This window comes from Lissotriton vulgaris, chromosome 1_1 (assembly GCF_964263255.1).
Source record: "Lissotriton vulgaris chromosome 1_1, aLisVul1.2, whole genome shotgun sequence".
Classification (NCBI taxonomy): domain Eukaryota; kingdom Metazoa; phylum Chordata; class Amphibia; order Caudata; family Salamandridae; genus Lissotriton; species Lissotriton vulgaris.
In genome coordinates, this window is record NC_141685.1 from 2,074,464,188 (window position 1) to 2,074,488,975 (window position 24,788).

Sequence of the window (24,788 nt, forward strand, 5' to 3'; positions counted from 1 at the left end):
GCAGATTTATGAAGGACTTGCGCCGCCGGTGCGTCACTTTTTCCCATGTTAAAAATGACGCACCGGCGGCGCAAGGCCTTCATAAATCTGCCCCTAGATTTTTAACTTCTCTAAAACTTTTTCATGCATTGGGCTTCTGGAGTCTGATATGGCGAAATGGTCTTGCAGACCGTTATTCCTCATTCGCTCACTAGCGGCGCATGGTTTACGGCTTCATTTACTTTAATGTGCCATGCACAAAAATGTAATCCTTTCTAGAGCTCTGGCACGGGGCAGCCAGACGCATGAACCGCCTAATGCCGCGGACGACTCGCACTGCCGCATTCATGAAAAGCTCTGTTAATAATAATGGAAATGCTTTTAGCATTGGATGTCAGACGGAAGAATGCTGGCTGTTTGTTAATGTTTTTTTATTCTTTAGAAGCTAATGTATGTTTTAATAAGAAACACAAAAGCGAGGCCGGAGCGCGCGCGCGCGCCTCTGCCCAATTTACCAGAAGATCCGGGCGGAGTGCTCCTGCTTCTTGTTGACACCAGGTGACCCCTGGTGTCAGTGGTGCTATAACATCTGTGATGTGTTTGCCACTTCTTGTTCGCTGGGAAGTAACCGTCTCTTGTCATGAGGAAGAGTCAGCTCTTATGAAGTACAGGCAGAGCTGGAACATTGCTGGAGTGACAGCTTGCACCATGCCTCCTTCCGTTGGTGATGTTGTAGTGGTACATGCCATGATTGTACTTAAAAAGGCCATCAGTCGCCTATCCTCGAGGTGTTATTTTTGGTTTATTTTCAGTAGACTCTGGGCACCCTACAGACTAGCATGCTCGGGTGTGCATGAATGAAAACACTCCCCACAGGGATATTAATTAACAAATACTTTATACTCAATATTGGGACTCTGCAATAACCGGTGCTGGTAAGTTAGGATAAATACACCCACACTGTTTTCTTGTGAAAATAAATGTGTTAACATTTTTCCGTAGGGAATAAGTTTCAATAGCTAAATACAATCAAAAATTGAAGGGCTGCACTTACTTCTAAACTGCAATGTGCTGCGGCAACAAATGATGAACAGAAAGCTGAATGAATTAAACATTAACCCCCAGCCAAGATCTGGGATACATCCCTCGTTCTTTTTCTCACTTCGCCACCCCAGTTTGGACCCAGCCATACGCAAATCAGTCTTGACCCTGCTCCTCAAGGTAACAGTCCAGCGGGCTCCTCCCTAAACCGGAAACAAGCATTTTGGATCCGGTTTCAGGGTAACACCCCGCATCAGCCAGGCTTGCTTGAATCCAGTGGCACAGTGAGCAAGGGACCCACATCGGGGCATACCCATCCCACTTAGGGCAAAATGTTTTGCCAAACAAATATGTATGGAATGCTGAATGGTTCAAACCTTCACCCCCACTCAAGCAATCTGGGTTAAATCCATTGTTCTTTGCTCACTACGCCACCCCAGTTTGGGCCCATCCATGTGCAAATCAGTCTTGACCCCGCTCCCCATGGGAGCACTCCAGCTTGAACTGCCAAGCCACTGGAGTCAAGCTAGTCTGGCAGCTGAAAGGTGAAACCCCAAAACTGGTCCCCGGATGCTTGTCTAGTCCAAGGAGGACCTGGTCTGGCAGTTCGGGCTGGACTGTTCCCATGGTGAGCAGGGTCAAAAATGATTTGCATATGGCTGGGTTTAAACTGGAATGGCATGATGAGCAAAAAAAACAAGGGATTTTAGGCCCAGATCTTTGTACTGGGTTGAATCTTTGACATTGTTCAATATTTTGTCCATCCAATTGTTCTTTTTACATTCATCACCCCAAGTGGGATGAGTATGGACATGAGTCCCGTGAGCTCCATGCTACTGGAGTCAAGCCAGTCTGGCTTATGAGAGTTGAAACCCCAAAACCAGTCCCAGGATGCTTGGTTCCAGTCCAGGGAGGACCTGGCCTGAGTGTTTGGGATACAGTTCACCATGGGGAGCAGAGTCAAGCCAGATTTGCATATGGCTAGGTTTAAACTGGAAAACCGGAATGGCATGGGGAGCAAAAAAACATAATGGTTTTAGGCCCAGATCTCTACATTGGGTTGAATGTTTAACATTGTTCAACATTTTTTTCCATCATTTGTTCTTCTTGCATCTAACCTACAATATGCCACACTGTGCTTTAACAAGTATTGGCAAAGCCAATAGGTCCAGCATTGCCTGCCAGCTTCTTGGCAATTCTTCTTTCGTTATGGCTTTTGCAAAACTCTATTTGGGAAGCTGCCGGGAGTTTGTCAATCTAACCCGCCATCCCCCCCCCCCCCACCCCCCTCACAAAAAAAACCTACCATGGACTAAAGATGCTGTACTCCTACTATAGCCAGCCAATGGCTGAAGTGGGGTAACTCGTTGCCTCTTGATGGATGTATGCTCGAATGAGGAGGAAACAAAAGTGTGAATATATAATCATAGCCAAATGAATGAAGTGTGGCTGAAAATTCTTAGTGGCTATGTCATACACATAAGTTTAGTAAAATCAAAGATCTTGGCTGACACAGACCTAAACAAAAGTAAAACGCCAATTGATGTGCCATTGACTGTCAGTCTCTTACCTTTAAGAAAGAAAGGCAAGAAAGAAAGGCAAGAAGGAAGGAAAGAAGAGAGACATGAAAAGGAAGTAAAGGTAAGAATGAAGGCAAGAATAGAAAGACAGATGGAAAGAAGTAATGAAAGCAAGAGGGAGAGAGGCAAAAATGAAAGGGAAAAGAAAGAAGGCATGGGGTATAAAAAGCAGGAAATGAGGAATGAAAGCAAAAAGGAGAGCAAGAACAAAGGAATAAAAAGGAGACTGAAAGAAGGAACAAAGGAATGGTAAAGAAGGAATGAAAGGAAAGAAAGTAGGAATGAAAGTATGACTGAAAGAAGAAACGGATGACAAAAAAGCAATAAAACAAGTGCGTCAAATTAAACATGAGGCCGGCTGGTTTTCCTCCTCAGCAAATATTTATTGAAGAACCATTGGTGAAATGGAGTCTAAAATGAATGTGTTCAGAAGAATTGTACACTCATGAATTCACATGTATATTATTGAATCTTTTGATATCTTAATACAGTACAGATACAAATGGATGTATTATTATGCTGTGAAATACTAGTCAAACTGTAAATAAAGGACACTGCAAAAGGAATGTACAACAGCATTGGCATGAAACAGGAGCTGGAAGCTTGGAATGTGGCCTGTGCTCACATTTGGTATGAAGTATCATGCTGTCACATCAAACGCTAAACAAAAAAGCAACATCAAAATACTAATAAAAAAAAGGACAAAAAGCAGTCACTGACAGTGGAATTATCCAGTGACTGAAGTGGGGTTCCCGCCCACCTCGACACCTTGCTATATACTCTATTGGGTGGAAGGAAAATGACACACCAACGGACCAATGGAAAATGAAAGTTGGCTGAAAGCCCTTTTAATAAGTAATATATATATATATTACAAAAAAGCAATCCTATCACGCAAATCGGAATTCTATGAGGCAAGAATCACGGCCGCCGACAACAAACAAAAAGATCTTCAGTACCCTGAAAGAGTTAAGGCAAGTTAAAGAACAGAAACAGACCTTCAACCTAGAAGACTGTAACACCTTTCAGTCCTCTTTCTTGGCAAAAGTCAAAGATATACTGATGGATATTCACTCCACCCCTCAGTTCCCATGCACTTTGACACCTACGCCACCGCCCATCACCTTCTCCGAACCACTCATCGCCTTCCCTGCCCTAACGCACGACTCCCTGGCCCACATTATTGGGAGAGTGAAATGGGGGACCTCAACGGTTCCCTGCCAGACAAAATTTTTAAGCTAGTATCGGAAGCATCGAAAATGAGGTACTCGCACTCCTTAATCGATCCCTCGCTACAGGGCAGGTGCCTTCCAACATCAAGGAAGCCCGTGTTATCCCACTCTTGAGAAAACCTGGGGCGAGCACAAAAAATCTTTAAAAGTTCAGGCCAATGTCACAACTACCGTTCCTTGCTGAAGTGCTTGAACAACATGTGCTAAAATCCCTGACTAACCACATTGAAAATAATCACCTCCTGCAATCAAATCAGGCAGGTTTCAGGGCGCACCATAGCACAGAGTTGGTGATTCTATCGGTCCTAGATGAACTTAGACTCAGGGCCGATAAGAAAAAACCATGTGCCTTGGTTCTACTAGACCTTTCTGCGGCATTTGACACGGTCAATCATGACCAACTAATGTCGCGGATCTCAGAGCTGGGGATCCAGGGCACAGCTTTGTCTTGGCTGACCTCCTTTCTTGAAGAGCGTTCTCAGAGAACACAACTGAATGACCTTGTGTCCGATTTAGGACCACTCTCATGTGGTGTACCTCAGGGTTCGGCATTATCCCCACTCCTTTTTAATGCCTACCTCCAGCCATTGATAGCGGCCCTAAATCACTTGGAGTGTCAAATTTATAACTACGCCGATGACACCCAAATAATTATCCAGATAGACAATGCGTCCCCAGCTCATTCACGTTTTCAAAACATCTTAAAATTCACGGTGAATTGGATGTCGGCTAACTCCTTGAAAATAAACCCAGACAAAACGCAAGTACTGGCCCTCACCCCAGAGTCCAACCCTTTGCAGGAGCTCTTCTGGCAACAAGAGCTAGGCACACCTCCAGAACCTGCTAGGGTGGTAAAAAGTCTGGGGATTAAAATTGATGCTAAATTTAACTTGACCCAGCAAGTCTCGGCTGTGGTAGGAACATGCACTGGTCTGTTGAGACAACAGCGCAAGCTTGCCCCCATCCTTACATTCAACACACTGCGAACCGCAGTTTCCGCTCTGATATTAGCACACTCGACTATGGCAACTCCCTATATATTGGCCTCTTGGAGAACCTTATGTCAAGACTTCAGGTGGTTATGATTGACGCCCAAGACTCATTTCCAAAGCTCATAGGCAAGCACATGCATCGGCCCTCCTAAAACAGCTGCACTGGCTTCCTGTAAGACAGAGAGCTAAATTCAAGGGCCTCTGTATTGCACACAAATCCCTCTATGGCCGAGCTCCTAACTACATCAAGGACCGCCTTACCAAATACATCCCCAGTAGGGCACTACGGTCCACGGATGCTAGCCTCCTTGCTTGCCCAAGATTTAATCTGTCCACGAAAGGCGGTATAGCATTCTCATCATCTATCCCCTCCATCTGGAACAACTTGCCAGAGTCTGCGGAAGGAACACGACCTCCTTCCATTCAGGAAAAATTAAAAACAATCCTTTTTGCTAGCCTGGATATAATCCACTCCCCTGGCTAGGCCAAGACCTCTCTGACGGCGCTTAGAGACCTGTAGGTGATAATGCGCTCAATAAATACCAACTAATATATATATATATATATATATATATATATATATATATATATATATATATATATATATATATATATATATATATAATCTTTTTATTATTTGTTTTGAAAAGTTTTATTTTGTATTTTTTTATCTGAAGGCATTGGCTAATGCCCGACCTAAAAATAGTGCATCAACACAAACATTTCCATGGCATTTGAAATCGTGCATGTATGTTCCAGTTTGAAATATTGTTTATGCAGCAGTATTTCTCTATCACTTATTTATCGTACATTGCTAATGCATAAATACTGAACTGTAATGCGACTGCAGTACATTGATGTGCTGCTCCTGTAGAAGTGGGTTTGAAACGAACACATATAGGATTATATTTAACTGATAAGCAGTTTGATTAAAGTACTGTAAAAAGCACATGTGCCCTCAATTAAAAATGCTCTGGAAATTGTGTTTGTTGCACACCTAACTGAATGGTGGTGGATTGCCTTTTTGAGCGCTGTATTAACATGTTTATTGTAATTCTATTGTTAGGTTGATCTGAGTTTAGAACAAGGCTACATTTTGTTTGAGAACAGAATGTTCTACGTATTGGTGTGAGTCTATTTGCATAGGCTATTGGACTTTGCCAGGAAGGTGGATGACGTTTTTGTTCGTTAAGATCCTTCTAGGTGCTCTGTGTTTTACATACTTTGAGAAGGAACTATGATTATTTAAATAGGGCCCCTAATGAATTGAGGCGTGCTTTCCATTAAGACCTAAACCTGGGCTAAAGTGAATGTGTGGCTTATTTGCTTTCATGGCACACTGCTTATTTGTCTGTCTTTTGTGTTCACAGGTTATTTGGCGTTACAGGAAACTGTGCAGCCTGCAGTAAACTCATCCCAGCATTTGAGATGGTGATGCGGGCCAAAGACAATGTGTACCACCTGGACTGCTTTGCTTGCCAGCTTTGCAATCAGAGGTAAGGGATGCACATTTTGAGTGCTACTGGGACGCAACCAAGTATTAGTTGGGCTGCTGGTGCTGACTGTTAAATATAATGCACAAAACAGGCATTTCAGAATCCTGCTGAAATCTCTTGGGCTGTATAACCTCATGGGAACTGAAGGCTCAAGGCTTGAATTCCAAGCCTAGTTTGCACCATGTGAGAACATCAAGAACCCTTCTTGTGGCTTGAGGACCGATATTCTTATGCTAAATTCTGTTTAGTGAGTTTTAATAGCGTACAAGTGTGTTGCCTACAGCCAGGATGCCAGCTGGTAGTAAATCGAACACAATAAATCCAGATAAAAATAAAAATTCTAGAAAAGATGAAAAAAAGAACCCCCATTCCAAGCATGCCCATTTATTTTTTATTTTTTATTTTTTTAATGTCATTTTACTTCAGTCTCGCAACCCCCTATTGAAATAATTGCATCCCAGACATACCTATCTGCAGAGGCCAAAACCGGGTTTTCCATCGCTTTGTGCTGTAGGTTGTATTTTCTCAAGGACATTCAATACTTTTCTGTTTTGTGGTCCATCTACTGCTGATTCAGATTGCTATTGGATACCTGTGTACTAGCAATTATTGGGTGTTACGTCTGTACTGAGTTAATGCACTGTAGCAACGGGGCTTCAGTCTTTAAAACCATTCAGACATTCTTTGAATTGATAGACATAAAATATTACCATTGTCCTATTCTAGCGGTGGTGTTTTATCCAACCTTTGGAATTTAGTTTATGGTGACATCCATGCAGGCTTCTGTTGGAAGATTGAACATCTATGCCTTTTAAAGCTTTGTTTCCTATTCTAGTTCCTGGCTCAAGACCTATCTAGCACTTATGTGTTGATGACCTTGAATACAATAGTCTTCTGACCTTTTTGGAAGAGTCTAAGTTAATGTTAATGTTACCCAACAGCAGTCCTGGCGCTGAATGAGGTCCAAAAGAGGCATAAGGGGAGATCAATCATCAGCATGGCTTATGTCGAGAAAAGCCAGGTTTTCAAGGACTACCTAAAGGAGAGTAGGTTTGTTATTGATCTAAGATACAGTGGAAGGCCATTCCAAGCCTTTGCTGCATTGGCTACAAAACTTCTACCACCCCAGCTGGCTTTACGTACTCTGGGTACCGAAATCAGTTTAGCTTCTGCTGATCATAGGGCTCTTTTTGGTACATACCAGTAGAATTGCTGTTTAAGGAACTCTGGGCCAGCTCCCGTGAGGGCTTTATGGACCAAGCATAAGGCTTTGAACTGTATCCGTTTTTTTATTGGCAACCAATGAAGCTTTTTGATCTCGGCCGGGATGGAGGCATATTAAGGTATCCCTGTGAGCAGTCTTGCTGCTGCGTTCAGAAGGAGCTGTAGTTTGTGCATGAGCCCCTCCGGCAAGGTAAGGTAGAGTCCATTGCAGTAGTCTAGCCTAGACAAGGATAGAGTAGTGATAACTGTTTGTATGATGTCTTTGGGCAAATATGGCATTATTTTCCTGCATGCTCTAAGGATGTAGGAGGTGGAGGAGACCACCACGTTCACCTGTACTTTAAAGCTAAGTTTGTTATCAACCCAGATCCTCAGGTTCTTAGCCTTCTTGCTGGGGGTGGGGAGGGGACCAAGTGTGTGTGGCCACCAAGCAGGAGTCAAGAAGCTGGGGTCGTTTCCAAACAACACGACTTTCGTTTTACCGGAGTTGAGCTTAAGGCAGCTTCGGGCCATCTAACCACCCACGGCTGCTATGCACTCTTGGAGATGTGATGCTGTTCCCATCATCGACCCTGGCAACAGTGATACCACAATTTGGGTGTCGTCTGCGTAGGAGGTTAGAGAGAAACCGTATGATTCAATAAGTGGGGCCAGTGATGAGACATATGTATTAAAGAGAGTCAGGCTCAGTGAAGAGCCTTGAGGAACTCCACATGGTAAAGAAAAAGGTTTAGAAGAGTGTTCCCCTAGTGTGACCATTTGAATTCTATTCAAGAGAAAGGATTCCAAACGTTTCTAGGCAGTGCCCTGGATACCTATCTCCCGCAGTGTGTCCATCAATAGAACGTGATGGACCGTATCAAAGGCTTCGGAGAGATCTAACATGATCATCACCGCTTTGCCTCCGAGATAGAGTTTGGTCCACCACTTGGTGGCCTGCTGCTCTTGGACCACCTCCATCTCCTGTGGCCAAGGCAAGAAATCTGGGGGTCATACTGGACACTAAACTTACCTTTATGCACCATGTTAATGCTGTGGTGTCATCCTCATTCTAAAACATGAGAATGATCAAAAAACTCCTCCCATACCTTCCCATGAGTATGGCCAGGACTTTGGTCAGTGCATTAGTGATATCTCGCATTGATTACTGTAACGGGCTCTTAGTCAATGCTCTGGAATGAGTCATAAAAAAACTACAGTTGGTGCAGAATGCTGCGGCTAGATTGATCACTGCGACCCCCAAGTTTACCCCTATTTCCAGCACTATTGAACAGCTTCACTGGTTGCCAGTAAAGAAAAGAACTACATTTAAGGCACTTTGTATTGCCTATAAAGCATTTCACTCCCTAGGACCTGCTTTCCTAAAAGATGCCTTTTGCCCTTATACCCCAGTAAGATCCCTTCGCTCATGTACTGCATGTCTTGTGCAGGTCCCAAGGACTAAAAGTCTCGTGGGGTGACAGGTCCTTTATAGTGACTGCCACCAAACTTTGGAACAGTCTTCCATGCCAAATTAAAACCTGCACTTCTCTTCTCTCCTTTCGCAAACAGATAAAAACACGGCTTTTAAACAGTAATCATTTCATGGACAGCATAGCGTATACACAGCGCCGAGACACCGTCGGGTATTTGTGCGCTTAACAAATTTTCTAAATAAAATAAAATAAGTATGGTTCTAATCTCTTCTGTGGACTTGATGAGGCTGACTCGGTGCTGTGCCCCCCTCTGAATCCATATTGGGATGGATTCAGTGCTTCTGTTTCCAGCAAAAACCTACTAAGTTGTATGTTCATGAGTTTCTCTACCACTTTTGCAGGTAGGGGGAGCCTAGAAATCAGTCTTAAGTTATTAGGGTCTTTAGGGTCCAGTGTGGGTTTCTTGAGCAGAAAGCAAAATTGAGGCGCATTTCCAGATTTTAGGAAAGTAGCCTTCGGAAAACATAGAGTTGATAGCGGAGGTCAGTGCCGATGCAATTGGCTCTGCTGCTAGTTTCAGGAGAGAAATTGAGCAGGGATCGCTTGGGGAGCCTGATTTAGTTGTCTTAATAAGATATAAGGTTTCTGTAGGTGTTAGTGAGGCAAATGTATCAAAGATGGCTTTGGAACCATTTACTGACGGCCAGACCTTGGTCTGGGTGGAGCTGGAATAGGCTGTTGCATTTGTAAATATGGAGAAAATTGCCTCAATTTTGACCAGAAAAAAATTGCGCAATTTTGTCACATAATTCCTGAGTGGCCAAAATAGTCGACGTTGCTGGGTGTGCCAAAGAGATTACTGTTTTAAACAGTTCTTTGGTCGAGTTTTTTGCAAGGTTAATTCGTTTGGTGAAAAACTCTTGTTTGGTTTTCTGGAGCAACTGTTTATAGTGTGCTAGGCTGAGTTTGTATTCTTTCCTATCCCTATCACTATATTCCTTCCTCCAGTTTCTTTCAAGATGTTTGCAGACTCATTTTTGTTCTTTCTGTTCTTTGGTGTACCACGGGGAGGATGGGCGTGCCCTATTGGCATGGAGGAGTTTTTTTGGAGCAAGCTTGTCGCCTGCAGCCTCTAGCCACTAGGTGTATGACTTGGTGGCCTCATCCAAATCTGTGGGGAGTGAGGGAGATGTTGCAGTTAAAAACTCCTGCAATTCATCTGCATTTATTTTGTTCCAGGCTCTGCTAACCAGTTGTATTTTGTACTGGGTTTACTGTCTGACGGTCGGGCGTAGTGAGCTCAAGTAGCACAGCTTTGTGATCTGACTACCAGGAGAATATCTGTGAAATGCAGTTGTATTTCGTTTGAAAAGATGCCATCCAATGTATGGCCAGCCTTGTGAGTCGCGCCAATCACAAGTTGCTCTAGACCAGCACTATTTATCAAATCCCGTAGATTTGAGGTGTCTGGATCAGTGAGTATTTCTAAGTGGAAATTAAAATCTGCGAGTATCGAGTGTGAGTTGGCGCTTAGTGCATTTTCCAACAAACTGTCTGCTAGCCTTAGGAATTGGCTTCTGGGGCCTGGCGGTCTGTATATTAGAGAACCTTTGAAGGTAAAGTGGTGTGAGAGGAAGAAACAAAACTCTAATGCTTCATATTCCGAATCGACAAGAGGGTTAAAAGATGACTTTATTGATTTGTGGTAGATAGCCACCAGGTCCCCCCCTTTCCTATTTGGTCTATTCATTGTGAAAGAAAGATAGTCAGGAGGGGTGGCTTTCACCAAGTCAGGACCAGAGGCATCATCCGTCCAAGATTCTGTTATAAAGGCAATACTGATTTCCTCATCTTCAATTAAGGTTTCACACTCGGAACTGTGTTTAACTAAAGATCTAGCATTGATCAGAGTGCATTTCCATACATGATAAGGCAAGATTTTAGTATGTCTCCTGCCTGTTTTAGTTAAGGATTTAATTGGTTGTTGTATTCCGGTAGTTTAATTCCACAACCCTGACATGTAAGCTGGGAGTGTGGAAGACCGTTATCAGGCTGGAGTTTTGAGCAGCTGGTATGTTTGTAGGTTCAACTTCCGGGTGGATGAAGCAAAACCCAAGGTAGAGTCTCCTTGGAGGATATCACATAAAGTGTCCCAGGATCGTTCTAATATATGATCCAAGCAGTGTATGGGTGTATAGATATTAATAAACCGCACAGTTAGCGGGATTTCCGCTCTGAGTTCACAAAGCCAATTTCTCATGGGCGCACCCTCTCGACCTGTCCCATTGTCTGGACCGAAATTCTGTGGAGCGCAACGTAATGTGGTGTGGAGGGCCCGTGCACCGCCACATTACGTTGCGCTCCACAGAATTTCGGTCCGGACAATGGGACAGAGTCGAGAGAGAGCCTCATCATTTCTCTAGTCCGTGGCGGAGAGATCAGCCCACTGACCTGCCTCCTCCCAAAATGGCGTTCCTGCTTTGAAGAGTGTGCCCCCGGAGAGAGGAAAGTGTGCAAAACTCGCGATTTCGTGGTTAAAATGCAGAATATCGCTGTTTACAGTTAATTAAAGTTTTAACAATAAATTCATTTAAAAGCAAATAAAAACCAAGGCAATCTCGAGCCTATAGCGCGCAGAGGTGTCTACTCCCGGCTCAAGCCTCAGGAGGATTTTGGAGAGCGCGCTCGCGCCAGCCTCCAATTTGTGTAGTCAGGGGCAAAAAGACTAGCCCACTGACCTGCCATCTCCCAAGATTAATTCTCTTAGCAGGTTCACAGCAAGTGTCACAAATTGCCTGATTTTAATGTCTTGCACTGGTTTTCTACCAGTTTATGGAAGGTTTGAAACAGAATCTACTTTATATTATTCTTCCAGTTTGTTAGCTTAATGTGGTTTTAGAGACAAGCACGGGAATGGTCTATAAAATCCTATTCACCGTCTAGCAGCTATTCTCTATTTCTTTTAACTTGCTAAGTATTTATCTTGGATGGTCTGCAGTTTGATCCAGTTCCTTTTTTAAAAGGAATCATTTGTTCTAGGATTTCAAGCTGAACCAAGTCTTCACTTTGTTTTCGTTTTCTTGTGTGAAAAAGTAGGCAAGCTTAAGGGATATAATTGTGCCAGGCCTCCCCGCAGTTATTAAGAACAAATGATTGTCTGATGTTTATAGGAACATCATATAAAGTTGTGTCTTTTAGCAAATCAGCCTGTAATTGAAGAAAAACTGTTCTATGCCGGCTCATTCCAGTGTTCGCTTAACTGGGGGCAAGGCTGCCACTGCAGCCCTTGTGCCTAGCAGTCCCACGAAAGCTTTGTATGGCTGCCATATGCTTTCCCTTATACAAGGCAGCATGGAAGGCTGCCAAGGATTCATCTATTTCTAACTGTGCTCTATGCTTTCTGTGAGCATTTGAATCTGGAGAAGTACGTTTTTCAAGGAGGAAATTAAGCTTGAGATGTAATTCTCAAGTGTGTTTACCATTTCCCCCCCTAAAAAAAAAATGCATGTCATCCACTCCCTATGCAGCCCAGGTGTGTTATCTAGACCTGCCAACTTAAAAATGAAACTGAACGTGGTGTTCATTAGCAAGGCATCGTAGTGCTTTACCTAATGTACAATTGGCTCCTAATTCACTTAAAGCAAATGGGCTGAAAAAGTGGGACATTTTATTAGTGCCGAGGGTCCTAAATTCCATCACCTAAATAATTTTGGCTTTTAAATAGGGGACATATAACGAGAGAGTTAGTATTCCTGATAAATATAATTTTATTTTGTGGCAGGCTTGTTCTTCGGTGGCATTTGCAGCAGTTTAAACATCATGGGGTTCCAGGTGCCTGATTACATGCGGCAAAGTACAGTACACTAAGAATAAACTGAAAGCAGCAAATGAGTAGAATGACTTTTGCAATTGAACATTATAGAGCTGAAGGTTGTGACATTTACTTTGCAAGAATACCAGAAAGGTCAGGCACTGTGTGGTGAGGCATAGTAAGTACCACGAGTCAGACAATTTGGCACATAGCAAAGTGCTGTGAGCAGCTTACGGAAAGTACAGGTAATGGAGTTTTATGTGCTTTACATTTTTTCTATCTGTTGGGCCTTTTAACGATATGGACTTCCTGAATCATGGCAGGACAAATTATAGCATTCCTCAAAGTGCACACCAAAAAGTATACAACTCCGAACACCCACACCTCTGTTTTGCAATCCATACTAAAATGACGTATACGTCAAACCTCCTATAAGCAAACTAACAGTGGGCGGAGAACTCCGCTCCGCCTGCAGAGTTTTGCCTAGAGTAGGCAAAACTCTGCATACTCCAAAGCGGAGTTGGCCCACTGCCCGCCTCAACCCCCTATTAATAATATAACTTAAAAGTACATTAAAAAAAATTAAAAAGAATTACCGTGGCGTCCCAGGGCTGTCCTTCTCCTCTTCTTCGGCATTAGAAACACTGATAAGAAAACTGCATGTGCGCACGCCCGCACACACGTATTTCTTGTAAGAAATGCGCTTGTGACCATTTATCAACAAAAACTGATAATGTTAATGTCTGCTTGCAATTTAGGCAAACAGGAAAGTGTTTTTGCATGGTTGAGTCTAAACTCCCCGAAACACTAAACTAATTTTCACCCACGCACACAAAGCCCTACACAGCCAAGACCCGGGATACCTCAACAGCCGCCTCAACTTCTACGCTCCCACACGCCAGCTTCGATCGACCGGCCACGACCTCGCCGCCGTCCCCCTCTTCCGAAGAGCCACCAGAGGGGGAAGGTCCTTCTCCTATCTGGCCGCCAAGACTTGGAACTCCCTCCCGACCCACCTCCGCCTGACCAAGTACCACCTCGCCTTCAGGAAGCAGCTCAAGACCTGGCTGTTCGAGCAGTAGCGGACCCTCCCCCCCCCTAGCGCCTTGAGACCCTCCGGCTGAGTAATGCGCTATATAAATGCTTTGATTGATTGATTGGAAGATTTCACTTTTCAGTGCCCCAAATCTTTTACTTTTTCCATTAGACCCAATACTCAAGTCACTCTGGGGGCGGTTTACCTACCATGGTGTCTTGTACGACTACTTACTGGCGGATAGAAGGTGAGCTTACCTGAGACAATCTCTGGAACACATTTTGTTTTACTCTGATCCGCATAGCTTTTTTGCTCTTTCTTCCTTCAATCCATCCCTTTCTGCATTGGCAATGCTGACTTTTCAATTAACTAATTTAGCATGCTTCTGTTAACTTGACTCTACACTTCTTTTGTGTGCTCTCCTGTCTCTGTCAATCATTACCAACCCAATTGGGGCTATAAACATTTTGTAGGGAGGGGATAGCTAACTTGCGAGGTTGTTGGGCGAGTTTACCAATGAAGCTATGTATGCTTCATTTTGGACATGACCTGATGACTACAACAAATTGAGTTCTCACCTGTAAAGGATTTTAGTCCTTCACAGGTTAACTCTGCAATTGTCTTTTAACTGGGAAGCAAGTCTTACATTTAATCAGTTGACTCTCTCAGGGTAGCCATGGCCTAGTCAGGGGAGGTGGTATGGGCTAGTAACCCCAGCTCGCTGGTAAGAAACAGCAACCCTCAAAAATTATTGTCCAGTCGGTGCTTTTTCTTTTAAAAAGTAAGAATACTTTTATTACAACCACACACTATGATCTACTACGATGCATTAACATACATATATATGTATTCAGTTAGATAAAAACACCTTTCACACCCTCACAGCACACTAAACCCCTAGTGGGTATTGAACCCTATAACCACAATACCCCCACATACACTAGATGCAACTACACACAATAAGAAGTTGTCCTTCTCAATATGTCAGGCAATCACCATATCAGTATATGCAGGCATGTCTTATTATAATTCATCAGTGTAACCCCATCGAATGGGAATCCTAACAATAATCATTAGCATTCCTTCTAGTGTGGAACCTTGCATTTAAACTTCTCATTGCCAATTTGTCATTGCTTGTTTAACAACTATTTATTGATAAAGTCAGTAGGAATCACCTATGTGAAAGCTTTTAACTTGGGTAATGTGTTTACATCAAAATGTGTTTCTTTAGTTTTTTTGCTATGGTAGGTGAGGGGGCAACACAGAAAGCAGGAGGAAGGTGAAAAGGGTGCAACCAACACAACAAACAGTGGTAGGAGGGGGGCAAGTAACTTAATGTACAGCAGGACGAAGGCGGTAGGGGCAAGCATCACGACTGACTACAGGAAAGGAGGGGGGTAAGCGACAGGGCAGGAGGATGAAGCAAAACAAGGGAGAGAGATGAGGGAAGGAGGGGGAAAGCAATGCTATGGGGCAGGAGGGGGCAAGCAACACAAGGGACAGTGGTATGAGGGAAGGAGAGGGGCAAGCCATGGGGCAGGAGGATATACAAAACAAGACAGTAAATGGGGGCAGAAGTGGCAAGCAACGCAACAAAGGGTGGGACGGGGCATGCAACATGTTTGAAAGTGCAAACTCATTTTCTCCTATGGAGTGCTTGCACCCCAAGAAAAAAGTAGCTCAAAAAATGCGAGCAGAGGATGGACACTGCGAAAGGAGGCATTATTTGGGCCATGTTCCAGGGGAGGGACAAACACAGGAAGAGGAAGTGTAGCTGGCATGTGCTGACCAAAGAGAAGCAAGCAAATGAGTGGCAATGAAGCCAACCAATGGTAATCAATGGGCGGGCAAAGCTCGCAGTAAGTAAACAAAAAGTCTTGCGAGTGACTTCACATGCACTCTCTCAGACAGGACCTAAAAACATATTCCAGTGTCCTCTTTTACTGTTACTTGCCTCTACTGGAGCTTGAGGACCCAGCCTTGCCCTCCCATGCCCGTAAGTATGGGCTCAGAGAGAACTTGAAAACTGACCAACAGCCTCTCAGAAAATGAATATTGTGACCAGGGAGACCTGGTTGAATTTTTAAAAACATTTCTGGAGAAATAGGGGAAGCTGCCATTTTACAGCTCCCCAAAAATGGCTTTGTCAATGCCCCGACTTGGGCACCAAAATGAGCAGATATCACACAATTTGATCCCTCTTGATGGGGATTTTGGCCCCTTCAGGTCATGGCCACATCTTTGGAATATATAGGGGGAGCCTGAAAGCCCTCCTAAAATGCTGGGCGCCTTCATGTTCGACCCATCTCCGGCACAGGCGCTAGACATTCTCTTCTTCCCACCTGCTGTCTGCAGTGTGTGGGTGTGAGCATGTACTGGCTAGCTCACCCTAACCACAGTCTGCCCCGCTGGGGCAGGAGACTATGTCCTCTTCTGTCCCGGCGGCATGTTTATCCCATGCAGAACTTCCGATTTGCTTTCATCCTCAGGAAATGGGGTACTCTGGGCTAAGGATGGTTCGGGGAGGGGAACCAAGCAGGCACTCTTCCCTAGATAAATTAATGAAATAAGAGTTCTACCAAATCCTGGGGACTTTACCCTCTCAGGGAGGGGAGGATATTACTTTAAATGTAGTGCTAGTCATCCTCATGTTGGTAGAAGTTTGTTCCTGGTGGCTAGGAACGGGATTTATTGCATCAGACTAGTCCTCAGCTTCTGGCGCTCTCTCCCTGCCACACTCGCCAAGTTGTACAGGATCTTGGCTACTTGTAGGGCACCTGTGTATCCGCAAAGTTAAGGGCAATTCGGCAGAAGTCTTAGAGGAAATGATCCAGGTTCCCCCAGCAGGCCCATTCCCCCCAACTATTCCTCACTGCGGAATAGTTGGGTTCCAGGACTATGAACCATCTCTCCACTGGCCCTGGAGAAACCATCATAGTCCTGGAGGTCAGCTGTAGTCAAAGCCCATCCTTGAACAGGCATCAGGTGCCTTCTCCTTCCAGCAGGGCATTCCTTCTCTGTCATTGCTACCAGCTTTAGTGTCTTCTTCTCAGACTCTTCCTTGTGCAGTGGATTTTAATGGGGGTGGAAAGTTTTCAAAGCCAGTCACCCCAAGCAAATCCTTGGTGCCACATCACTCAACCCCCAGTCCCAAACCTCCTGCACTGCATTTTACGACATTCCAGTATGGTATCTGTAAGTTGTATGTGGAAACCGTTTCTTTGCCACTCACTAACACTGCTACCCAATCTCTTCCCTCCAAAACTTCAAAGTCGAGCAGTTTGCTCCAGAGGTCTGACTCTCATTGTTTGTTTCTAAGTGCCTGGGCTGGTACAGGTGCAGTGTGACAAACTGATTAACAGGTTCAGATTACCTCCCAAGCCCTTCCTTTCCTAGGAACTGGTTCCAGGACTGTTAGTGGCTCTATTCTGCGGGGAGGCCCTTGCTCATCATGCAGGGCAGCAGAGTAAAAAACATGGCTCAGTGAGTGGAGGAGCACAAAGGACTAGCATCTGATTATGAGCTGACCCAAGGAAATATGAACATTCTTAGTGGTAATTGGAGTGTAGATATGTCAGATGGTAAATCTACACTGAAGATTCATATTTAGCCCTAGAATGATACATCACTGGATCCTGTAGGCTTAAGCAGGGTGAAACTATACTTTAGTTCAAATGTTGCCTATAATGTCTAATACAGTCTGAGGTAACACAGCGTAAATACATTTATAAGGGATAAAAGCTACTTATAAAGTACTACTTTCGATACCAAGTCTTGGTCTATGAACTTCTGAACTGCACAACGACATCTGAAGGAAACTTTCAAAAGTGTGGATCAAGATCTATAGATGCTTCTCATTAAAAGAAAATGGGGTACCATCATTTAAAGCATTTAGATAACCCTTTCATATTAATGGCCATCATTCCAATTTAATTACTGCATCTTCTGGCTTGAACTAAAAGCCTGTCATCACAGCAAGCTTTGTGCATTCTGGCCATTACTATTATGAAGTATTTTATCACAACTACACAGTTCACAATTTCTTCATTAATAGGCTTTCTAAATTCAACATTGGTTCCCTAATATAGGTGTTTTCCCTTCCCTTTTCTCTCCCCTGAAAAAAACACCTTTGACAGCAGCTAGAAGTATTTGCTTGTGTAACCCATACTGCATAGTGATTGTTTTTTCCATTTTTTTGCTATTGTGCCCATCTTTAGGCAGGTTTTGTATGAAGTTATTATTTGGATAAACTTCTCTATAATTTGTTTGCCTTTCTTTGTATGGTTGTACATTTTTCTTACTTTTTCTGTCCATTTTTATCTGGGATAATCTTATGTAGTCTTTCCAGGACGCAACTTGGAAGTCTAAGTGTGTGAGGGGGTTGCCAGGAAGTTCCTGGCTTTCATTTTTCATTTCCTTATAAGGAGGTCATGAAGGAAGGATGGCAGTCTAACCTATGATTTGATGAGTGCTGTCTGGAGGAGCATACTTTATATCCTACTGCAGATGAGACTATAAAAAAACAAGTTCTGGCAGTTGGGTTCTACCACCATAATAAGAAATGTATTGCCATAGTACCCTTTTTGGCCTTGGAGAGGAAAAGACCCTGTATTGTACTAGGGCACTTCAGTCTACACAAAATAGTGAAAATTAGTGTTGGCACAACCAGATTTCCCCATTGTACTCCACTTCCAAAAATTCTAAGCTGGCTGTGCAGTTGATGCCAGGCTCCTGTTTACGAGTCTGCTCTTAGACTGTCTGTTTCATAGAGCAGATTCCCAACCATTTCTTAAACTAGACTACAACTTGTACACTTCTGCCCATGTATCTAGTCTTAATTTTCAATTGTTGTTATGCTACCATTGCCAGATGTTGTGTGGACCCGTTTTCTCTTTGTATACCAATACATTGGGGCTGTATGCAAAATGATGACATCTGGCACCTAAAATTTTACTTAGCCATCTACCTGACTCCTTTGCTCCATGTAAACTACTGAGGTAAACCAGAGCTCTATAAACGAGAAAGAAAAAATATTCTTGCCTTCTCTCTGAGCCTTGAGTAGTTCAATGTGAGCTTTGCTTTTTCCATTTTGAATGATATGATGGTAGGCTGTTGTACAGGACATTGGCATAGTCTAGGCAAGAGGTGACAAGGTTGCCTACCACTATGTTCTGTTGGAAAGAAGAGTATTTCCGTGCTGCTTGCTTTTTCAAAATATGGACTTGCAAACATCTGTATATGGAAAGTCAAAGGTTCTAATGTCCTGTTTGACCTACATTTTTTATTGGTATTTCATTGGACCTATGTCCCTGAACAAGATATGCCATTTATATATTTTGTATGTAGGATGGTAACCTAACACTAGAGTTTTTGGAATGAAACCTCTAAGATATTGTAAAATACAGGCTAAAATTACATGGAGCTCAGTCTCTAAAGCATAGGCACATTACTCTGCCTACTCTCTATTTCACAAGTGATTATTTTTGGTGTAGGCATATTAGTAGTAGTGGAGTCCATGTAGCCAGAAGAAGTCTATAGGGTTTATTAATGTGAATATTGAATTGGGTACTGATAAGTTGGACTTGCAGTGTTCTTGCTTAGGCTTTGCCATGTGGCTAGTCTGTGTTTGAATTTTAATAGTAATTACTGTTGAGCGGTGCGTGGTCTGTATTTTTCGACCTGGGCATATTCCGTTATGTCTATATCCAGCAAACATTTCTAGGCTACCAATTTCACATTGTTTTGTCATGCTCTACTCTCATACAAGAATGCGGGTTCTCTTCAGTGTACTCCACTTTATTGCTTTCTGGCTGCTCATTCCATCCAAAACTGACCCATTTCCCTATTCTTGTTTAATATGACCAGAACATAGCCTGAGGTTACCATATGGTAACTGGGTTTTATGTAAAGCTCCACAGATCAAAATAAAAGCAGAACAAATGATGATTGCTATACAGGCTATAAGATGGGCTGTTATGCTCCATAACATTTTGGACGTTCGTGGAAGGCATGTGACTGAGAGGTAATTGCTTGTGTCTGCCAGGTTCAGAGAAGACCTACTCTTTAAAATAGAGGAGTGATTAGTAACAGCTTTATTGCTTTGCACCTCTTTTCAGTAAGGTAATGATGGCTTCAGCTAAAGTCCTTGCGATGTGGGCCCAGAATTCTCCACATTTATTTTTTCTTAATCTGAGTTTTTTGCAAGGCTAGGCTCCTGTGGTTCAACTACTTAGAAGAAGTTAATGGAATGGAGCTGTTGTGTCAATATGGTTGTTGTGTGTATAGCATTGGTGATTACAATGATGGTGGAAACTTTTTTTAAATATTTTTTAGAAATAAAGAATGAAACAAGGTAGAGTAAATTAGGTTGGTAAATAGTACTATGTGCTTCAAGGGTGAGAACCTACTTGCTAGAAGAATTCAAATGCCATCAGACCTACTTGTTTTTGGGTGTTTTACCTCTGCTACTGGGCGGCCGGCTATGAAACACCCCTATCCGTTGTCTTATTTTAAATGTCCATCTGTGGAAATATTTCATATCTGAGCATTTTCTGCTGTTTTTAGAGCACTTATGGGCCAGATGTACAGACATTAGGAATACCAATTTCCAACTGAGGACTTCTCTCCAAATCGTAATTAAGAAACCTGTATTTCTAATGTATGATTCCCCCCCCCATAGCAATTCCTAGTTGGTCACTAATCAACCTAACGTTTGTTTATTAATGAGGTAAGTCGCAATTTGCAACCCATTAGGAATCGCAGCTATCACTTGGATGTTGGCCTACTGAGGTCAGCAAACAAACATGACTGTTTTCTTTTTAATGAAGCAATCTTTTTGAATTTTTTTTATGCTGCCCATTTTTTTTCTTAAAGGAAAACGAGACTTGTTTTAAAAAGCAAGAAAAATGAAACTTTGAAGTTTTGTTTATTTAAGAATACACAATGGTCCGTGGGACCACTGCGTGCTCTTAAAAAATGTTTTCAACCTTCTCAAACGGAAAGGGGGCCCAAGGAGACCCTTTCCATTTGTGGAGAAGTGTGGCTCACTGGTTAGAGCAGGCAGACCCTGAAGCAGAGGTCAGACCCGGGACCGGGGTTCAATTCCCGACGTGGCAGGGTCTTGAGCTCAAATTTCCACGGACTCGATAATTCTCGCTTCGGTGCCTGACCTAATCATGGGTTCACACTCTGCAACTCTGGGCATTAAGCTTGCTTAATCTCCACAACGGCCCCCCTGCGGCGGGATGCCTGGCTTTCACCTTGGGGATGCCCTGTAGGGGCTATCTCACAGGGAAAAAGCAAGGACGGGTTCCCAAGGCAAGCGCCGAGATACCTCCTCAGGTGATCGAGCACTATATAAGAACATACAAAAAAAAATGGGTTACCAGCACTTTTAAAATGGTGGTAAATTACTACTGTTTTGTGACCGGAATTTGGTCGCAAACCAGTAATGCATACCATACCCATTCAGTGTTTGGATGGGATGCCCTAAACAGTCCCTTTCCAATCTGAATTATTTACGATAATCGTACTCTTATAGTAGCATCCATCTCTCTAAAATAAAGCTACGATGTCATTTTGCTCAGTCTCCATGCATACAAATACCATCCATGATATTGACAAGTTCAATACAGTTGAAAATGAAGTCGGCTCAGTTGCGTTAAGCCGAAGTGGGCATTAAGTCATCCAAGACAAAAACCCCATTCCAATTCTTGGGCTAGTACCCTGTTGAGTCCATATGTTAACGATTCATTGTGCTGCAGTCCACAGAGGAGCATTTAGCTAACCGGGTGCATGTGCTTTCCGCGTATCTAGTGAAAGTACACACCCCATCACACTTGCAAGTACATAATGTTTATTCTACTTTGAAGTTCAATATTCTTCTGGTACTAATGAGTTCTCTCATCACAGTGTACCTTCCATGTAAATAATTAACTTGAATGTAACATGTCATGCTACATAAATATTAGATGAGACCTATAGAATTGTAAATGGGTAAGCATCAACAACGTGCATGTTTTCCACCAGGAGTTTCAAGTGGCTTCAATAAAATCAAAGGGACAACATCTCTTTTTGATAGTTCAATTGAGTAATGTCACCATGGTTGAAAGGCACCAAGAACCGCTTTTGTGCCTAATTGTCCTTTCATGAAGTGCTCTTGCCACTGGAGACTTTTTGGTACTGCTATGAGCACAAAGATGTGTCCTGATCACAATTCAATGTGAGCTCAAGATCCATCAATTTAACTGGCTTTTAAAAGACTCCCTTTAATCGCTCATGGAATGTGATGCGATCATCTCAATAACAACTGCCAAAGCATAGCCTCCTTTTCACAACCTATAATGTGCAGACCTATTTGAAGTCCTAATTCAATGAGCATAGCTATAGCATAGCTATGGGTTGCTTAAATTGAGTACTATTTCTAGTGAGACCAATGCCAAGCAATGATTTATGCACAGTACTTCAGTGGTGCACCAGTCAAAACAACATTTGAAGGACTGCCAGAATTGCACCATATGCTGACACCCGTTGCTAGATGTGGTATCCCACGCTGAAGAGGATTTGACATTTATTAGGTGGTGGACAGGTAAATGAAGACCATTGTAGTAGTCCAGCATGAATGATTTCTATAATTATTATTTCAAACATTCTGCTAACAAATTCGGAACCTATTGCAGGTTATGGATTTGAAAGCAAATCTATTAGTCACATCATTAGTTTTAGTACTGAAGGATAGGTCTTCTGAATCAGACCTTAGTTTTCAAACTACATTCACCTGGGACCTGGGCCAGAGCATTCAATTTCATGATAACTCTGTAATCTAGAGGCCGTATATCCTGTAAAACATTGCTATTTTTTTAATTTCAATTTATATATATATATATATATATATATATAAATATATATATATATATATATATATATATATATATGAAAGTTAAAAACCTTAAAAAGCCTTATTAAACATAATACAGTACAGTTCATTCCAATAATTCACAACCCAGCCTTATCTAGTCAGCTAGGCACAAATTATTTTATTCTAGTGTAGGGCACCTTAGTAAGCGCCAACATCACCTCCTGGTCCGATAATAGCTGTAAATATAAAAAGGCAGGGCGAAACTGAGTGAAACCCCTTGCTTTTAACAATGGTAATAAATACCTTCTATGTAAGCATTCATAATATTTACAGAATAAAACCAGGTGCATCAAGGTCTGGGGTGAACTGTCCTCACAAGGGCAGGTCAAAAGTGCATGGGGATCAAACTGGCCCAGAGGAAAACAGATCAATGAGCATATAGAACCCAGAAGAAATTTAGTAAGCAAAGATCTGTCCCTTGAATGTTTGACTGCTGTGGGATAAGGTTCAACACCCACAACCGTTGGCAGTAAATATGATCTGTTGCAGTTTTTCTCCAGGGACTAGACTTCCCTGTCATCTTTAAACTTATTTAAAATTAGTTCCTTAAAGATACCATGGTCACCCTTTTTAAGAAGATATGGCTGGTTAGAAAGATCCATACAGTCCAAACAATGGGCAACAGATGTAAATAGTTAACCCACTGTATTTTATGGCCGTATGTGCATTCCAATCAATCCTCAATCACACTCCTGTTGAACCCATTGCTATTTCAGCACCTGTTCTTGCTCCTATCACTCTCCGTTATCCCCTTCTTTTAACACCTTCTCAAAATTCTCCATTGCACGGACTGTACAATTTCTATGACAAGCCCCTCCGTGTAGAACTGTTTGCTCTGGATGTTTCATAAAAAAAAAATGTTATTCCTTTTCCAGATATTCTCAAATAATACAGTTATACATCATTTTCAGACAAATAATCATATAGGCCTCTTACAGAAATATATTGTTAAGACGAGTGTGTACTACCTGAGTTTTTCTAGCTTGGTCTAAATGTGCAACTGCTTTCTGGTAACTACTGTATTGTAGCAGGTGGTCAAAGTCCACCTCCTGCTCAGTAAAGTGCATATTGAAGCAAAGAAATTCCTGGGGCAGAAGCAGAGTAGGTCCTTAGGCTGTGTGATCACTGGCTCAGGTTTTCTGAATTTAATCAAAGTGTGTAGGTGGGCAGGCAGTGGGTGATCCCAAGGAAGCTAATGCAGGCTGGGTTGCCTAGAATTCCTTTCCAACTAACCTGAGTGCCTTCTATTCTATTTAAAATGAAATGTGACTGCTAACCAGAGTAGTTTGACCTGATTGAAGAGCATGTAATCATAGGCTTATATGGAGGGGTGACAATGGCTGCTGTGATTAGGATGAAGTAGTTTGAGTAAGGTTATTTTAAATCTTCCCCAATTTGTCCTGAAATGTAAGCTCCTTTTTTTGGTGAAATTTTAAAGGAATTTTGTAAAGCCATGTCACTTTATTATTGCTTCAGAGGAGGAATTGAGAGGAGAGGCAGCAATGGAACTTGATCATTGGAAAGGAAAGTTTGTCCTCTCTTGTGCGGTGTGTGACCATGACTAATATCCTTTAGTCACAGCCCGGTTCTGTCCTGAGGTCCCTTAAAACCAAGCCTGAATAGTTATATTTTCAGGAATCGTCTATGGCTATAGGTTCCTGACTAGGGTTAAGGTTGTTCTAAAGTCTAGGTCTTTGCACGCATAAAGATCTTTCATCTTTCTTGAAAAAGGGAAGACCTAGATTGGAGGTCTCTGTTTGGAACATAGTAAATTGTTATTTATTTTAACGGTGTTGAGGAACCTTGCCCCAGTAAGTGAATCGTCCGTCAACTTCAAATTTAATTTTTGGCACTGAAGTTAATGAGTGATGTAAGGCCGATTTTCAAGTGGACCTGCTTTTAAAGGTTAAGACACACTTTTCCTTCCAGGAGCTGTGCTCTATCTAGTGAAGTACACAATCCAAGCATGAAGTAATGTTAGTTGGAGACTCCAGACCTTTTTTCCAAGCCACAGTGGATCGGTGCATTTTCGGCATACATTTTGCCTGGAATTGTTCCTAAAGTT

At 42.6% G+C, this 24,788-nt stretch overlaps 1 protein-coding gene across 4 annotated transcripts in view; it reads left to right on the top strand.

Moving 5' to 3' along the window:
* LMO3 (LIM domain only 3) overlaps window positions 1-24,788 on the top strand; it is a 108,370-nt gene that overhangs the window by 78,493 nt on the left and 5,089 nt on the right. For all 4 annotated transcript variants that reach the window (XM_086938910.1, XM_086938919.1, XM_086938888.1 and 1 more), the window contains exon 3: window positions 6,195-6,320. In XM_086938910.1, the coding sequence (XP_086795036.1) occupies window positions 6,195-6,320 (126 nt within the window). The remainder of the gene's footprint in view (window positions 1-6,194; window positions 6,321-24,788) is intronic.